Raw genomic sequence first — 13313 nt, 5'->3', positions numbered from 1 at the left:
AAAAACAAAAGCATTCTATTTACAAAAACAGAACTTAATATTTGGTACAGAAACCTTTGCAATTACAGAGGTCAGACGTTTCCTGTAGTTCTTGACTAAGTTTACAAACACTGCAGCAGGGATGTTGGCCTGCTGCTCCATACAGATCTTCTCCAGATTTTTCAGGTTTTGGAGTTGTTGCTGGGCAACATTGAGTTTCAGTTCCCAACAAAGTTTTTCTATTGGGTTCAGATCTGGAGATTGGCAAGGCCACTCTTAAGACCTTGAAATGCTTCTTACGAAGCCACTCCTTAGTTACCCTAGCTGTGTATTTTGGGTCATTTTCATGCTGAAAGACCCAGCCATGACCCATCTTCAATGCTCTTACTGAAGAAAGGAGGTTGTTGACCAAAATCTCATGATTCACAACCCCATCCATCCTTTCAATACGGTGCAGTCGTCTTGTCCCCTTTGCAGAAACTCACCCCCAAAGTATGATGTTTCCCCACCATGCTTCGCAGATGGGATTGTGTTCTTGGGGTTATACTCATCCTTCTTCTTCCTTCAAAACCCGGCAAGTGGAGTTTATACTAAAAAGTTCTATTTTGGTCTCATCTGACCACATTACCTTGTCCTATGCCTCCTTTGGATCATCCAGATGGTCACTGGCAAACTTCAAATGGGTCTGGACATGTGCTGGTGTAAGCAGGGGGACCTTGCACCATGATAGAGTACTGTGTTACTAATGGTAATGTTTGAGACTGTGGTCCCAGCTCTTTTCAGGTCATTGACTAGATCCTCCCATGTAGTTCTGGGCTGATTCCTGACCTTTCTCAGAATCATCCTCAGCCCACGAGGTGAGATCTTGCATGGAGCCCAAAATCGAGGAAGATTGACAGTCATCTTGTGTTTCTTCCATTATCGTATAGTTGTGCCAGTTATTTTCTTCTCAACAAGCTGCTTGCCTATTTTTCTGTAGCCCATCCCAACCTTGTGCAGGTCTAAAACGTTGTCCTTGATGTCCTTAGACAGCTAGTCTTGGCCATGGTGGAGAGGTTGGAGTGTGATTGATTGAGTGTGTGGACAGGTGTCTTTTATACAGATGCAGAGTAGGAGGGTATCTTAAAGAAAAACTAAAATGATTTATATTCTGAACAACAAAAAGAATGGGCGATAAAATTCAAGCTGCCCAAACCTTATCTTCCTTGCCATCGTCTGTTGGGGTGAGTAAGAAGGCCTCATATCCATAGACTATTGGTCAATCTTGCTGGGTATGGATGACTTTACTCTAATCTGTATAGAGGCCTTTATATTCCATCCATAATATGTATATTATATCACACTAAGGTTTCCTCGATTATTCAGCACAGAGGCTTCTTCATTTTACAATTTTAATTAGCTGAGCACTTTTCACATTCTCCGTCCTGACAACAGTTCGCAAGAAAATTCTCAGTGGAGTTCTCTTGATAATACGGCTGCACCAATATTTCTACCATGACAGATTATAAGAACATTAATAGATTTCTTCAATTAAAAAAAGGTTAATGAAAGGCTTTGAAAGTGGAAAAATCAATCATTGCCTGGTTTAAGAAAGCGATTTGTAGTGCTTACACTTCAACAGACCACAGGGGCGAACATATTATAGGTGCAATGTGTTCAGCCATAAAGGAGCCTAAGAGGTAAGATGGCCTACTTTCAAAATCGAATCATGACAGACACAAGGACACAAGGGCCCTCTTCCATCTGTGTCCACCATTGACCAGGCCACTAGGTCTAAAGTCCTATTCACAAGAGTCCTATTTCTGTCTGGAGCAAGACTGTAGGATGGCCTCTCAACCACTTCTAATACTGTCATGTCCGTTGATTAGACTTTATGAATGATATACTAAAAACTTAATGGCCAAGTCACTTTTAAGACCTGTTGTTGATCCACTGGAGATTTTCCTGCCCATATGTTGTACTGCTATAAGGGACTACAAGAAGTGTTAGATTTAGAATATAAATCTGTTTTCCGTTTTCCCTTTCCCAGCAGTAGCAAAGGGTTTCCTCCCTATAATCTTATGATGTTCTTGGTCTTCTAATACTGAATTACATATCATAAAGGGAGCAGAGTTTTTTTTAGATCTTTATATACAGTAGTGTTAAAAAGTTTTTGAAAATATTCCACCTGTCCTAGCAGCTCGCAGGGAAAAAAATGTTGAATTGCCGAAGGCACTAAAAGGACTATCCAGATCAGGGCCGGTTCCATGTCTCAGTGGGCCCCTTTAACACATACCACAATTCATGATGCACAGATATGGCAGAGAAATATAGGTATAGTACATTGTCAAAGATTTCACTTCTTACATAACATGACTGATATCTATTGTACATTGTACAATAGGTCAGAAACCAGACAGTATAGCCCTCCATACAGTATTATAGCCACCGCATAGTGCTCCATACAGAATAATGAGCCCCATGTATTGCTCCATACAGAATAATGAGCCCGATATATTGCTCCATACAGTATTATGGGCACCACATAGTTCTTCTTACAGAATATTGAGCCCAATATATTGCTCCATACAGTATTATGGGCACCACATAGTTCTTCTTACAGAATATTGAGCCCAATATATTGCTCCATACAGTATTATGGGCACCACATAGTGCTCCATACAGAATAATGAGCCCAATATATTGCTCCATACAGTATTATGGGCACCAAATAGTGCTCCATACAGAATAATGAAACCCATATAATGCTCCATACTGTATTATGGGCATGACATAGTGCTCCATACAGAATAATGAGCCCCATATATTGCTCCATACAGTATTATGGGCACCCCATAATGCTCCATACAGAATAATGAGCCCAATATATTGCTCCATACAGTATTATGGGCACCAAATAGTGCTCCATACAGAATAATGAAACCCATATAATGCTCCATACTGTATTATGGGCATGACATAGTGCTCCATACAGAATAATGAGCCCCATATATTGCTCCATACAGTATTATGGGCACCCCATAATGCTCCATAAAGAATAATGAGCCCCATATATTGTTCCATACAGTTTAATCAGCCCCATATATTGCTCCATTCAGTATAACAGACCCCATACATAATAATGAGCCCCATATATTGCTCATACAAAATTGGCCTCATACAGTATAATGCTTCAAACAGTATATGATGTGCTCCATATAATAGTCCATTCATAATGGGCCCCATATAATGCCCTATACAGTATATGATGGGCCCCATATATTGCTGCATATATAATGGGACCCATATATTGCTCCATACATAATGGGCCCCATATATTGATCCATACTTTATTTGAAGGGCCCCACATATTGCTCCATTTATAATGGGCCTCATATAATGTTCCATACAGGATATGATGGACCCCATATATTACTCCATATATAATTGGACCCATATAATTCTCCATACAAAATGGGTCCCATATAATTCTCCATACAGTATATCATAGGCCCCATATAATGCTCCAGTATATGCTGGGCCCCATATAGTGTTCCAGTTTATAATGGGCCCCATATAATGCTTCACTATTTGTTGAGCCCCATACAATGCTCCATTATATGCTGGGCCCCATATATTGCTCCAGTATATGATGCGCCCCATTTAATGACAGAGTATATACTGGGCCGAATATATAATGCTCCAAACATTAAAAAAAAATTAAATATTTACCGAACCTCTCTGGCCTCTTCTCTGCTCCGGACTCCTCAGGGTCACCATCTTCAGTCTCTCTGCACTGTGACTGCTCAGGCAGAGGGCGCACAGTAATAACGTCTTTGCAGCCTCTGACCTGAAATGTCACAGAGTCAGGATACGAGAAAGACGCCCCAGCCAAGGAACGGGGAGAGGTACGTATTGCAAGTACCGGGGCCCTGAGCAAGCAGGGGGGCCCATGCCCAGGTGCTGAAACTGGCCCTGATCCAGATGATAGCTGTGAACACCACTATTCGGCTTTACTTTAGTAGGAGATGATAATAAAAACTGTTTTCTTGTTTTTTACCCCAGACACACATTGTCTGTTTTTCAAAAGCCCCGTGAGATAGTTTTAGACTCGTTTTATGATGTTATGCTTGGCATTGTGAAAAGAATTAGAGTAATCCACTGCTAACATGTTGTTCTACAACAAGAGAACAATAGGAAGAGAATAAGAGCAATTTTCATAAGTGAGTTCTAAATCCTGAAATTGGTTTCTCTTATGTTTAAATGATTTTATGATTTTCTGAGTATATAGCCATGTCCTATTTTCCCGTCAAACCAACAACATTAGAAAAACTCATGCATACATATCATATAGGTATGCATGAGCTTTTATAATGTTGCTGGTTTGAAAAAAATGTTTACATATCTAATATATAAAGCTGAATGTGTGTATGTATGTGTGTGTGTATGTCCGGGATTGGCATCTGAACCGTCGCAGCTACAGCCACAAAATTTTGCACAGTCACACGTCTGGACCCCGAGAGCGTCATAGGCTATGTTCTGAGGCGAAATTTTAACCCCGCGCGTTCCAATTCACCAAACACTTTTGCCCCTATCTACATAATGGGGAAAAAATGAAAGGAAAAGTGTTGGAGGCAAATTAACAGCTGCCAGATGTGAACAAGGGGGACTTAAAGAATGAGAGCGATGGCGCCAAAGAGTATATACTGTACAGTTGCTAAGGTGGGGCCCCAACATGGGATAATCACCACACCACCACGGGGATATGAACACACACACAAAATGCGCCACACACTACCACGTGCTCGAACACATATACCACCCTCAGCGCACATTTCACCACACATACACCAACCTCGCCACATAAAAGTCGAAACACAAAAGTCGCCGCTCAAAACTTGCCACGCGCAAAACTCTCCACATGCAAAACTCGCCACACGTGCAAAACTCACCTCATGGAAAACTCGCCACACGCAAAACTTGCACACGCAGAAAAATTGCCACATGCACAAAAGTTGCAACACATGCAAAAGTTGCCTCACACAAAACTTGCACATACTCAAAAGGCACCACACATAAAACTCGCCACGCGCAAAACTCGCCATGCGCAAAACTTGTTGCACACAACTTGCTACACTAACCTGTCACATGCAACTCGACACACAAAAAGTTGCTACACGCATGTCGCCACACAAAACTCATCTCACAAAAGTCGCTACATGCATGTCGCCACACGCAACTCAACACACACAACTTGACACACGAAACTCGCCCTAAAACACACACAAGTCTGGTATTATCCTTCAAAAATAAAAATCTGATTAATAAGCAGACAAACTACAAGAGCAACAAATGTACCATATAGGAATCCGGCAGCTGTCAGTCACATGACCAGTCTATTATGTGTATGTGTGAGCTAACATATACTGCCAGGGGGTGGGCTTACTGTTGGCTGGGGATTTATCAGGCTGCCAATTTAGCTTACAAATACTGTGGTAAAAATACTGACCAAATAACGTGTGAACGAGGGCTAATGCAGGAGGAGATGACATACAGATATATACTATATACAGGAGGAGATGACACACAGGTATATACTATTTACAGGGGAGATGACACACAGGTATATACTATATACAGGAGGAGATGACACACAGATATATACTATATACAGGAGAGATGACACACAGGTATATACTATATAGAGGAGGAGATGACATACAGGTACATACTACATACAGGAGGAGATGACATACAGGTATATACTATATACAGGAGGAGATGACACACAGGTATATACTATATACAGGAGCAGATTACCTACAGGTATATAGTATATACAGGAGGAGATGACATACAGGTATGTGCTATGTATAGGAGGAGATGACATACAGGTATATACTATATACAGGAGGAGATGACACACAGATATATACTATATATAGGTGAGATGACACACAGGTATATACTATATACAGGAGATTACATACAGGTATATCTAATATATAAAGCTGAATGTGTGTATGTATGTATGTGTGTATGTCCGGGATTGGCATCTGCACCGTCGCAGCTACAGCCACAAAATTTTGCACAGTCACACGTCTGGACCCCGAGAGCGTCATAGGCTATGTTGTGAGGTGAAATTTTAACCCCTCGTGTTCCAATTCACCAAACAATTTTGCCCCTATCTACATAATGGGGAAAAAGTGAAGGGAAAAGTGTTGGAGGAAAATTGACAGCTGCCAGATGTGAACAATGGGGACTTAAAGAATGAGAGCGATGGCGCCAAAGAGTATATACCGTACAGTTGCTAAGGTGGGGCCCCGACATGGGATACTCACCACACACGGGGATATGAACACAAACACAAAATGCGCCACACACTACCACATGCTTGAACACATATACGACCCTCAGCACACATTTCACCACACACACACCAACCTCGCCACATAAAAGTCGAAACACAAAAGTCACCACTCAAATCTCGCCACGCGCAAAACTCGCTACATGCAAAACTCGCCATATGCAAAACTAGGCTCACGCAAAACTCGCCACACGTGCAAAACTCACCTCATGGAAAACTCACCTCATGCAAAACTTGCACACACAGAAAAATTGCCACATGTACAAAAGTTGCAACACATGCAAAAGTTGCCTCACACAAAACTTGCACATACTCAAAAGGCACCACACATAAAACTCGCCACGCCCAAAACTCGCCATGCGCAAAACTTGCTGCACACAACTTGCTACACTAACCTGTCACATGCAACTCGACACACAAAATGTTGCTACACGCATGTCGCCACACAAAACTCATCTCACAAAAGTCGCTACATGCATGTCGCCACACACAACTCAACACACACAACTTGACACATGAAACTCGCCCTAAAACACACACAAGTCTGGTATTATCCTTCAAAAATAAAAATCTGATTTAATAAGCTGACAAACTACAAGAGCAACAAATGTACCATATAGGAAATACGGCAGCTGTCAGTCACATGACCTGTCTATTATGTGTATGTGTGAGCTAATATATACTGCCAGGGGGTGGGCTTACTGTTGGCTGGGGATTTATCAGGCTGCCAATAGCAACCAATCACAGCTCAGCTTCTATTTTGCTACAGTTAATTAATCTGAGCTCTGATTGGTTAATATAGGCAACAAAGACATTCTCAGTATAACAAAGCTAATATATGTTGTGAAATGCTTCTATTAGCTTAGTTTTTGCCTTTTAATAATTACATTTCTATCTATTTGTTTTGTGGTTTTTGCGTGCAGAATAAATTTTTGTTAACACATTCTATTTTGCTAACAGCAGTCATTAACCCGGACGAAGCCGGGTAGTACAGCTAGTATATATATATATATATATATATATATATATATATATATATATATATATATATATATACTTACTGAGTTCATATTAAACATTTCATGAAACACAACAGGCACCAACTGGTGATATTAACTTGCAGCTTTATCTTAAACACTTCATATACGGCTTTGACTCACGGACACTGTCCAGGTGCTATTCAGGACCTCGTCCAACACGCCAGGCATGTGACCTGTCCGAGTGCTATTCAGGATGTCAGTCCAACACCCCAGGCCACCAGGTCCAAAGCCCCACCATGTGCTCTTCAGGACTCCTACTCCCAGGAAATCCAACACATACTTCCAGGACCTTCATCACTCAGGTCCAAACACTGGAACCACACAGGAACATGTGACCCACACCCTGGTCACATTATATACCCTTAACCACTCTGCATCGCATCTCGGCTTCAGGAAAATGGCCGCCGCGATCTCCATCTGCGCACGTGCGGCATCCCGCGGCCATTTTCCTGAAGCCCCGGGAAGCCGAGCACTATCATCTGCGCACGCGCGGCCTCAGGAAGATGGCTGCGCCCACCGATAAACCGCTGAATAGCGCAGATCGCGCTCTTTTCCTTCAGCTGCGCAGTGGATTCGCCTGTTGGACATGCGCACACCACTACGCCACCAACGGAAAGATGAGCAAGATCTGGGGGAGAAACAGCGATGTCACCACGCCCATATGACCAGACCAGCATGAGTGACAGCCCAAAACGGCGACTTTACAAAGGTATTTCAGCAGCATAGGTGGGGAATAAAGGCACAAAAAATACACTAATGTAAAGCACAGCTCTGCCCCTATTTAACGCTATTTTTATCTCATCTTGAAAAAACGGGGTGACAGGTTCCCTTTAACATTTACCAAGACTTCACCGGTAAAAGTCCAATTTTACTTTTCATTTTGAGCATTTACCGACGGCCTCGGTGAATGTCCAGATAGACCGGTAAATCCTAGCTTTTACAGAACCTTCTGACTTTTACAGTAACATATATATATGTATATATATATATATATATATATATATATATATATAGATAGATAGATAGATAGATAGATATATAGATAGATAGATTTGATTTAGATTTCTCTTTTCATCATTCACTTTGATATAATTCAGCACTTCTTCCACACCTGCCTAAAACATTCGAACACTAATATACAGTGGGTACAGAAAGTATTTAGGATTAAATGAATTCTACTCAATATTAATATCGATATTAATATCAGCCTCCCCCACATGCGGCATGAGCCCCGCACAGCCTTCCCCATATGAGGCATGAGGCCCCCATAGTGTCCCCATGTCCTGCATGACACCCTCATGTTTAATTGAACAAAGACCGACATTATTTGTAACACCCACTAGCACCTCCTCAGGGTGCGGATGCCAAATTCAGAACTGGCCAATAGGACAACTCCCATAGTCATGCAAACCTATAGAGAAATGGAGTATGACGCCCCTAAATAATAACTAATCAAATACACGAGCTAACAAACAATAATAATCTTTATTATATAAAAAAGACAAAATGCACAAAAATATCCAATGAAAATGACAGGTAAATGGTGATGACACAGAAAAAACGGAAGCAGCAGTATCATGTAAGCATATCAGCACCCTGTAGTGTGCAAGAGGTGCTGTGCATAGAAATGCACCTCACATACTACACCGGCCCGTCGGGCACATGTTTATATCCCGACTCCTGCCCTATTGAGAACTACAGCACTGCCCATATATAGATACAGTCTCAAAGCTTAGGACCGGTGAGAAAGATAACTCACATCGTAAAGTGCAAAAAGTGCATAGCAAAAAGTGCATAGCAATAGTGTCACATGATGACATTACACATAGTGCTTACCCATATGGGTCAAGTATGCCGCTGGATCCGTTAGCCCCGACGCACGTTTCGCTTTTTTAGCTTCCTCGTGTGCAGCATGACACCCTCATAGCCTCCCAATGTCCTGCATGATACCTCAATGTGCAGCATGACACCCCCATAGCCTCCCCATGTGCAGCATGACACCCCATAGCCTCCTCATGTGCAGCATGATACCCCTATAGCCTCGCCATGTGCAGCACAACACCCCATAGCCTCCCCATGTGCAGCATAACACCCCCATAGCCTCCCCGTGTGCAGTATGACACCTCCATGTGCAGCATGACACCCCTATAGCCTCCTCATGTGCAGCATAACACCCCCATAGCCTCCCCATGTGCAGCATGACACCCGCATTTAGCCTCCCCATGTCCTGCATGACATCTCCACGTGCAGCATGACACCCCCATAGCCTCCCCATGTGCAGCATGACACCCCCATAGCCTCTGCATGTGCAGCACAACACCCCATAGCCTCCCCATGTGCAGCATGACACCCCCATAGCCTCCCCGTGTGCAGCATGACACCCCCATAGCCTCCCCATGTGAAGCATGACACCCATATTGCCTCACCATGTGCAGCATGACACCCCCATAGCCTCTGCATGTGCAGCATGACACCCCCATAGCCTCCCAATGTGCAGCATGACACCCCTATAGCCTTGCCATGCGCAGCATGACAGCCCCATAGCCTCCCCATGTGCAGGATGACACCCCCATAGCATCCCCATGCCCACCTGAATATCCCATACACATGACAAAAAAGACCACCACATACTTACCTCGGTCCCGTTCTGCAGCAGCCCGGCTTCTGTTCCTGTCTCTGGTGCGCTGACTCACTGCAGTACACAGCCGATGCGATAAAATGACATCATTGCGTCAGGTGTTTTACACGCTGATTGGAAGAGGAAGTGGCTGGAGACCCCTCCTCCATCAATGAAGTCAGCGCAGATGGAGACAGTGACTGGGTAGGCAAGGTGCGGCCCGTGGGCCTCCGTTTTCCAGCCCCTCGGCTGTATTGGTTTGTGGGCCAGACTGAGACAGCCAAAGAGCTGGATGTGGCCTGCGGGTCGCACTTTGCCCAGGTCTGCTCTCTGTGACTCCCGGCCTCGCTCATTGCAAGCGTATTGAGAAAGGCGGGAAACAGTCTAGTCAAAGTACAGGCTCTCTGACAGAGCACTTCACCCATGTGCTACCAATAGTAGGCTATCAGTCCATAAGAGGAGTCCTCACAGGATAGGTCCCAGCAGACAGAATTGCCTTATCACACCTGCTGGGTATATATGAATTGGTCAATTTATGCGCTAAGTAGTCTCAATTTTTCCTATTTTCTAGAGCTGTAGTGTAATTCAAATGTCATATATTTCATGTTTACATGCCATAGCGCTACAGAGTGCAACTTTATTTGTTAGTTAAATATGGAGATGGCTACTCTTAGTATACACCTGTACACACCTGTATACTGTTTGGAAGTGACAGTCAGTCTTTTGATAGTTAGAATGTGGCCATAAGCATCCATATTGTATACTAGCTGTCATATGACTGCTGTTCCCGACACCGGAGCATCCTCACAGGGTGCATTGCGAATGTTATGATGATTCTCCAATCGTATAGAGTGATTTCACACTTACAGTTTAAGACTGGAGAACCCCTTTAAAAAGAACCTAAAGCCTGAATCAAAATCTGATTCCTTGATAAAAAAAAAACTGAGACACTGTGGAGGTTCAGAGAAAAACAGTTGAAAATAGGGCCAAGGGGGAGATGCCTAGTCACTAGTCACAGAGGTATGTTCCCCGCAGGCTTCTCCCAGACTGACAGGCCTTTCCCTATACACACATGGGTCTCTCCCGACAGTGTAGCTTAGCGGATGGGAGAAAGCAGCCGGGGACAAACCTTGTGAACTAGACATCTCAACCCAAGCCCCATTTCAACATTTTTCTTAGAAATATCATAGTTTTTGAAAGTAAAAAAAAGATGTATTTATGATGACGGAGACATTCTTAGGGTCATGCAGCTCTTAGTTCGGGCAGCATGAATAATGTGACAGGTTCCCTTTAAATGTAAAAGGGAATTATAAATTTGAGAAATCCAATGAAAAATGCCAAGATCAATCAGTGAAAGCCACAACACAGCGTAGACCTAGCCGTTATGGAAATCATACAGCACCACGTGACCTTATTGCAGAATCCTTATTATCCCAACAAACGCCCTAATTTAACCTCTAACAATGCCAGCGTCCTGTACATCTGTTCAGCCCGTGCTCCCAAAAATGGTCCCATTTCTGCGTAACTTGGTCTTATTTTCCGATTTAGATCATAGCATTTTTCGATGAATCTTCTACTGCACAAATCTTATTTTATTCTGTGCCGCCTGCTCGGCGTGACCTATTTTCAGCTCAGGTAGCCTACTAAAATATGCTTCAGCATTTCTCCCACCACTACAAGCTCAAACAATATCTAAATATATATTCATTGCCACTTATCATTATTAACAATGTAAAAAATATGACAAGCAGAGAAAAATAGAACAATGAAGTCAAGTATGGGTATAAAGATTTAGTGAATTCATTCATTGAGGATCATTCTTATTCCAGTCTAGTAATGTGGGGGAATAAATGGAAATGAGCAATCACGCTGTTTACTATGACTTGGCCTATGTTGTGCCTAGCTGCGGTCCATATGATGTCATTCACTTTCAGCACTAGACTGATTTTATCAATGGAAGCTTTCTGCATGTCCTATGACCACAGTCTCGGCACAGGCAGCTTTCTATACACATTGCATGCATTTCATTACTCGTAGCAATAGCAAGCTTCGGTACCATGCATATCAGAGGATCAAACATACAACCTTACCCTTTTCTTAAAGAACTGAAAGGCAGAACATTTCTTGACTGGAAATCCATTCATGTCATTGTTGACCATTTTCCTCAATGGGAAGCACCCAGTATAAGAGCCGGAGACAGACACTTGCTTAGTCACTGCATCCGTCCTTCCGAGCATCCAATGTGATCACAATAAATATTCAGAGAGAAGGAAGATCAGTGCATTACAGACTTGCTTAGCCACGAGTTCCTGACTCCCTATCCTGATGCACTCATTCTGCACCAGTTCCTGCAGCAGCCTTTTCCAGAGAATAAGGAAGACTTTTAGTCATTCATTAAATGCAGAAATGCTAAACTTGCTCTACAACCCATAGGAAGAAGGATGAGAAATGGAGCCATCCTGGGTCCTACATCAAGAGCTCATAGCCTTGTAAGTGTCACTGCTCCCTCCCAGAGTCTGGTTTTTACTGTTCTTCAGGTGACGTGATACTCTGCTGTTACAGAGATGAGAGCGCTGATTCTTCAGCCTGCTGTTTTTTATTGCGTAGTATCCATCGGGAATAGCACAGGCATAGCGAGAGAGCAGGAGATGGAAAGAACACAAAACTAATAAGGAGTCAAGAAGATAAGGCCTCATAACATGCAATAACCTAGAGACCCAAAACTCCCCAGAGATGAGCACATATGTGGTAGGAAAAAAGAACGCTATCTAAAAGTTGCAATAATATGATAGTTTTCATTTAAATGTAGAATATCATCATACTCGAAATCATGTTTAAAGACTCTATTGAAAAAAAAAAATCTAGCAATGGCATGACTTCTGAGGTGCTAAACAATAGTCAGATATTCTGTTTTATCAGCTGATGGTAGTCTGTGACTGGAGAGAAATCCAGGAAGCAGGGCACAGATGTCCTCCTTTGGTAACTCTATTAGTGTAACGTGGCCCTGGGTGGTACTCGTGGGCGAGGTACTTGTCTCTTGAGCCCCAGCAAGTTACATGTTGGTGAGGTTCCTGGCTCCATGTGTGGACTTGTGCTGTGAAGGCGCTACGCCCATGTAGGCCGCATGTAAACGATGTTCCTTGTCTACCAGGTACAGGTATTGGACAGTTCAATGAGGGAGACCACCAGTCAAAAATAAACTTTTTACTGAACAGGAACTTGGTACATGAGATAGCAGGTATTCAGTCTTATGAACGTTTCCTTCACAACTCAGAGCATTTTCTGTACACAGATTCTTTCCCGTTTAATCTTTTGTCCTCTATCTTCAACT

The 13313-nt window shown here is 42.9% G+C and overlaps 1 protein-coding gene across 1 annotated transcript in view; it reads right to left on the bottom strand.

Annotated features, from left to right (window-relative positions):
• The window catches only part of LOC143803916 (uncharacterized), a 127035-nt gene extending 114555 nt beyond the window's left edge, over positions 1–12480 (bottom strand). Inside the window, exon 1 of the mRNA XM_077281675.1 lies at positions 12073–12480. Coding sequence (XP_077137790.1) covers positions 12073–12219 — 147 coding nt within the window. The 5' untranslated portion in view covers positions 12220–12480. The remainder of the gene's footprint in view (positions 1–12072) is intronic.
• Positions 12481–13313: the final 833 nt, after the last annotated feature.

This window comes from Ranitomeya variabilis, chromosome 2, assembly GCF_051348905.1.
Source record: "Ranitomeya variabilis isolate aRanVar5 chromosome 2, aRanVar5.hap1, whole genome shotgun sequence".
NCBI lineage: Eukaryota > Metazoa > Chordata > Amphibia > Anura > Dendrobatidae > Ranitomeya > Ranitomeya variabilis.
This window is presented reverse-complemented; position numbering and strand designations above follow the sequence as displayed.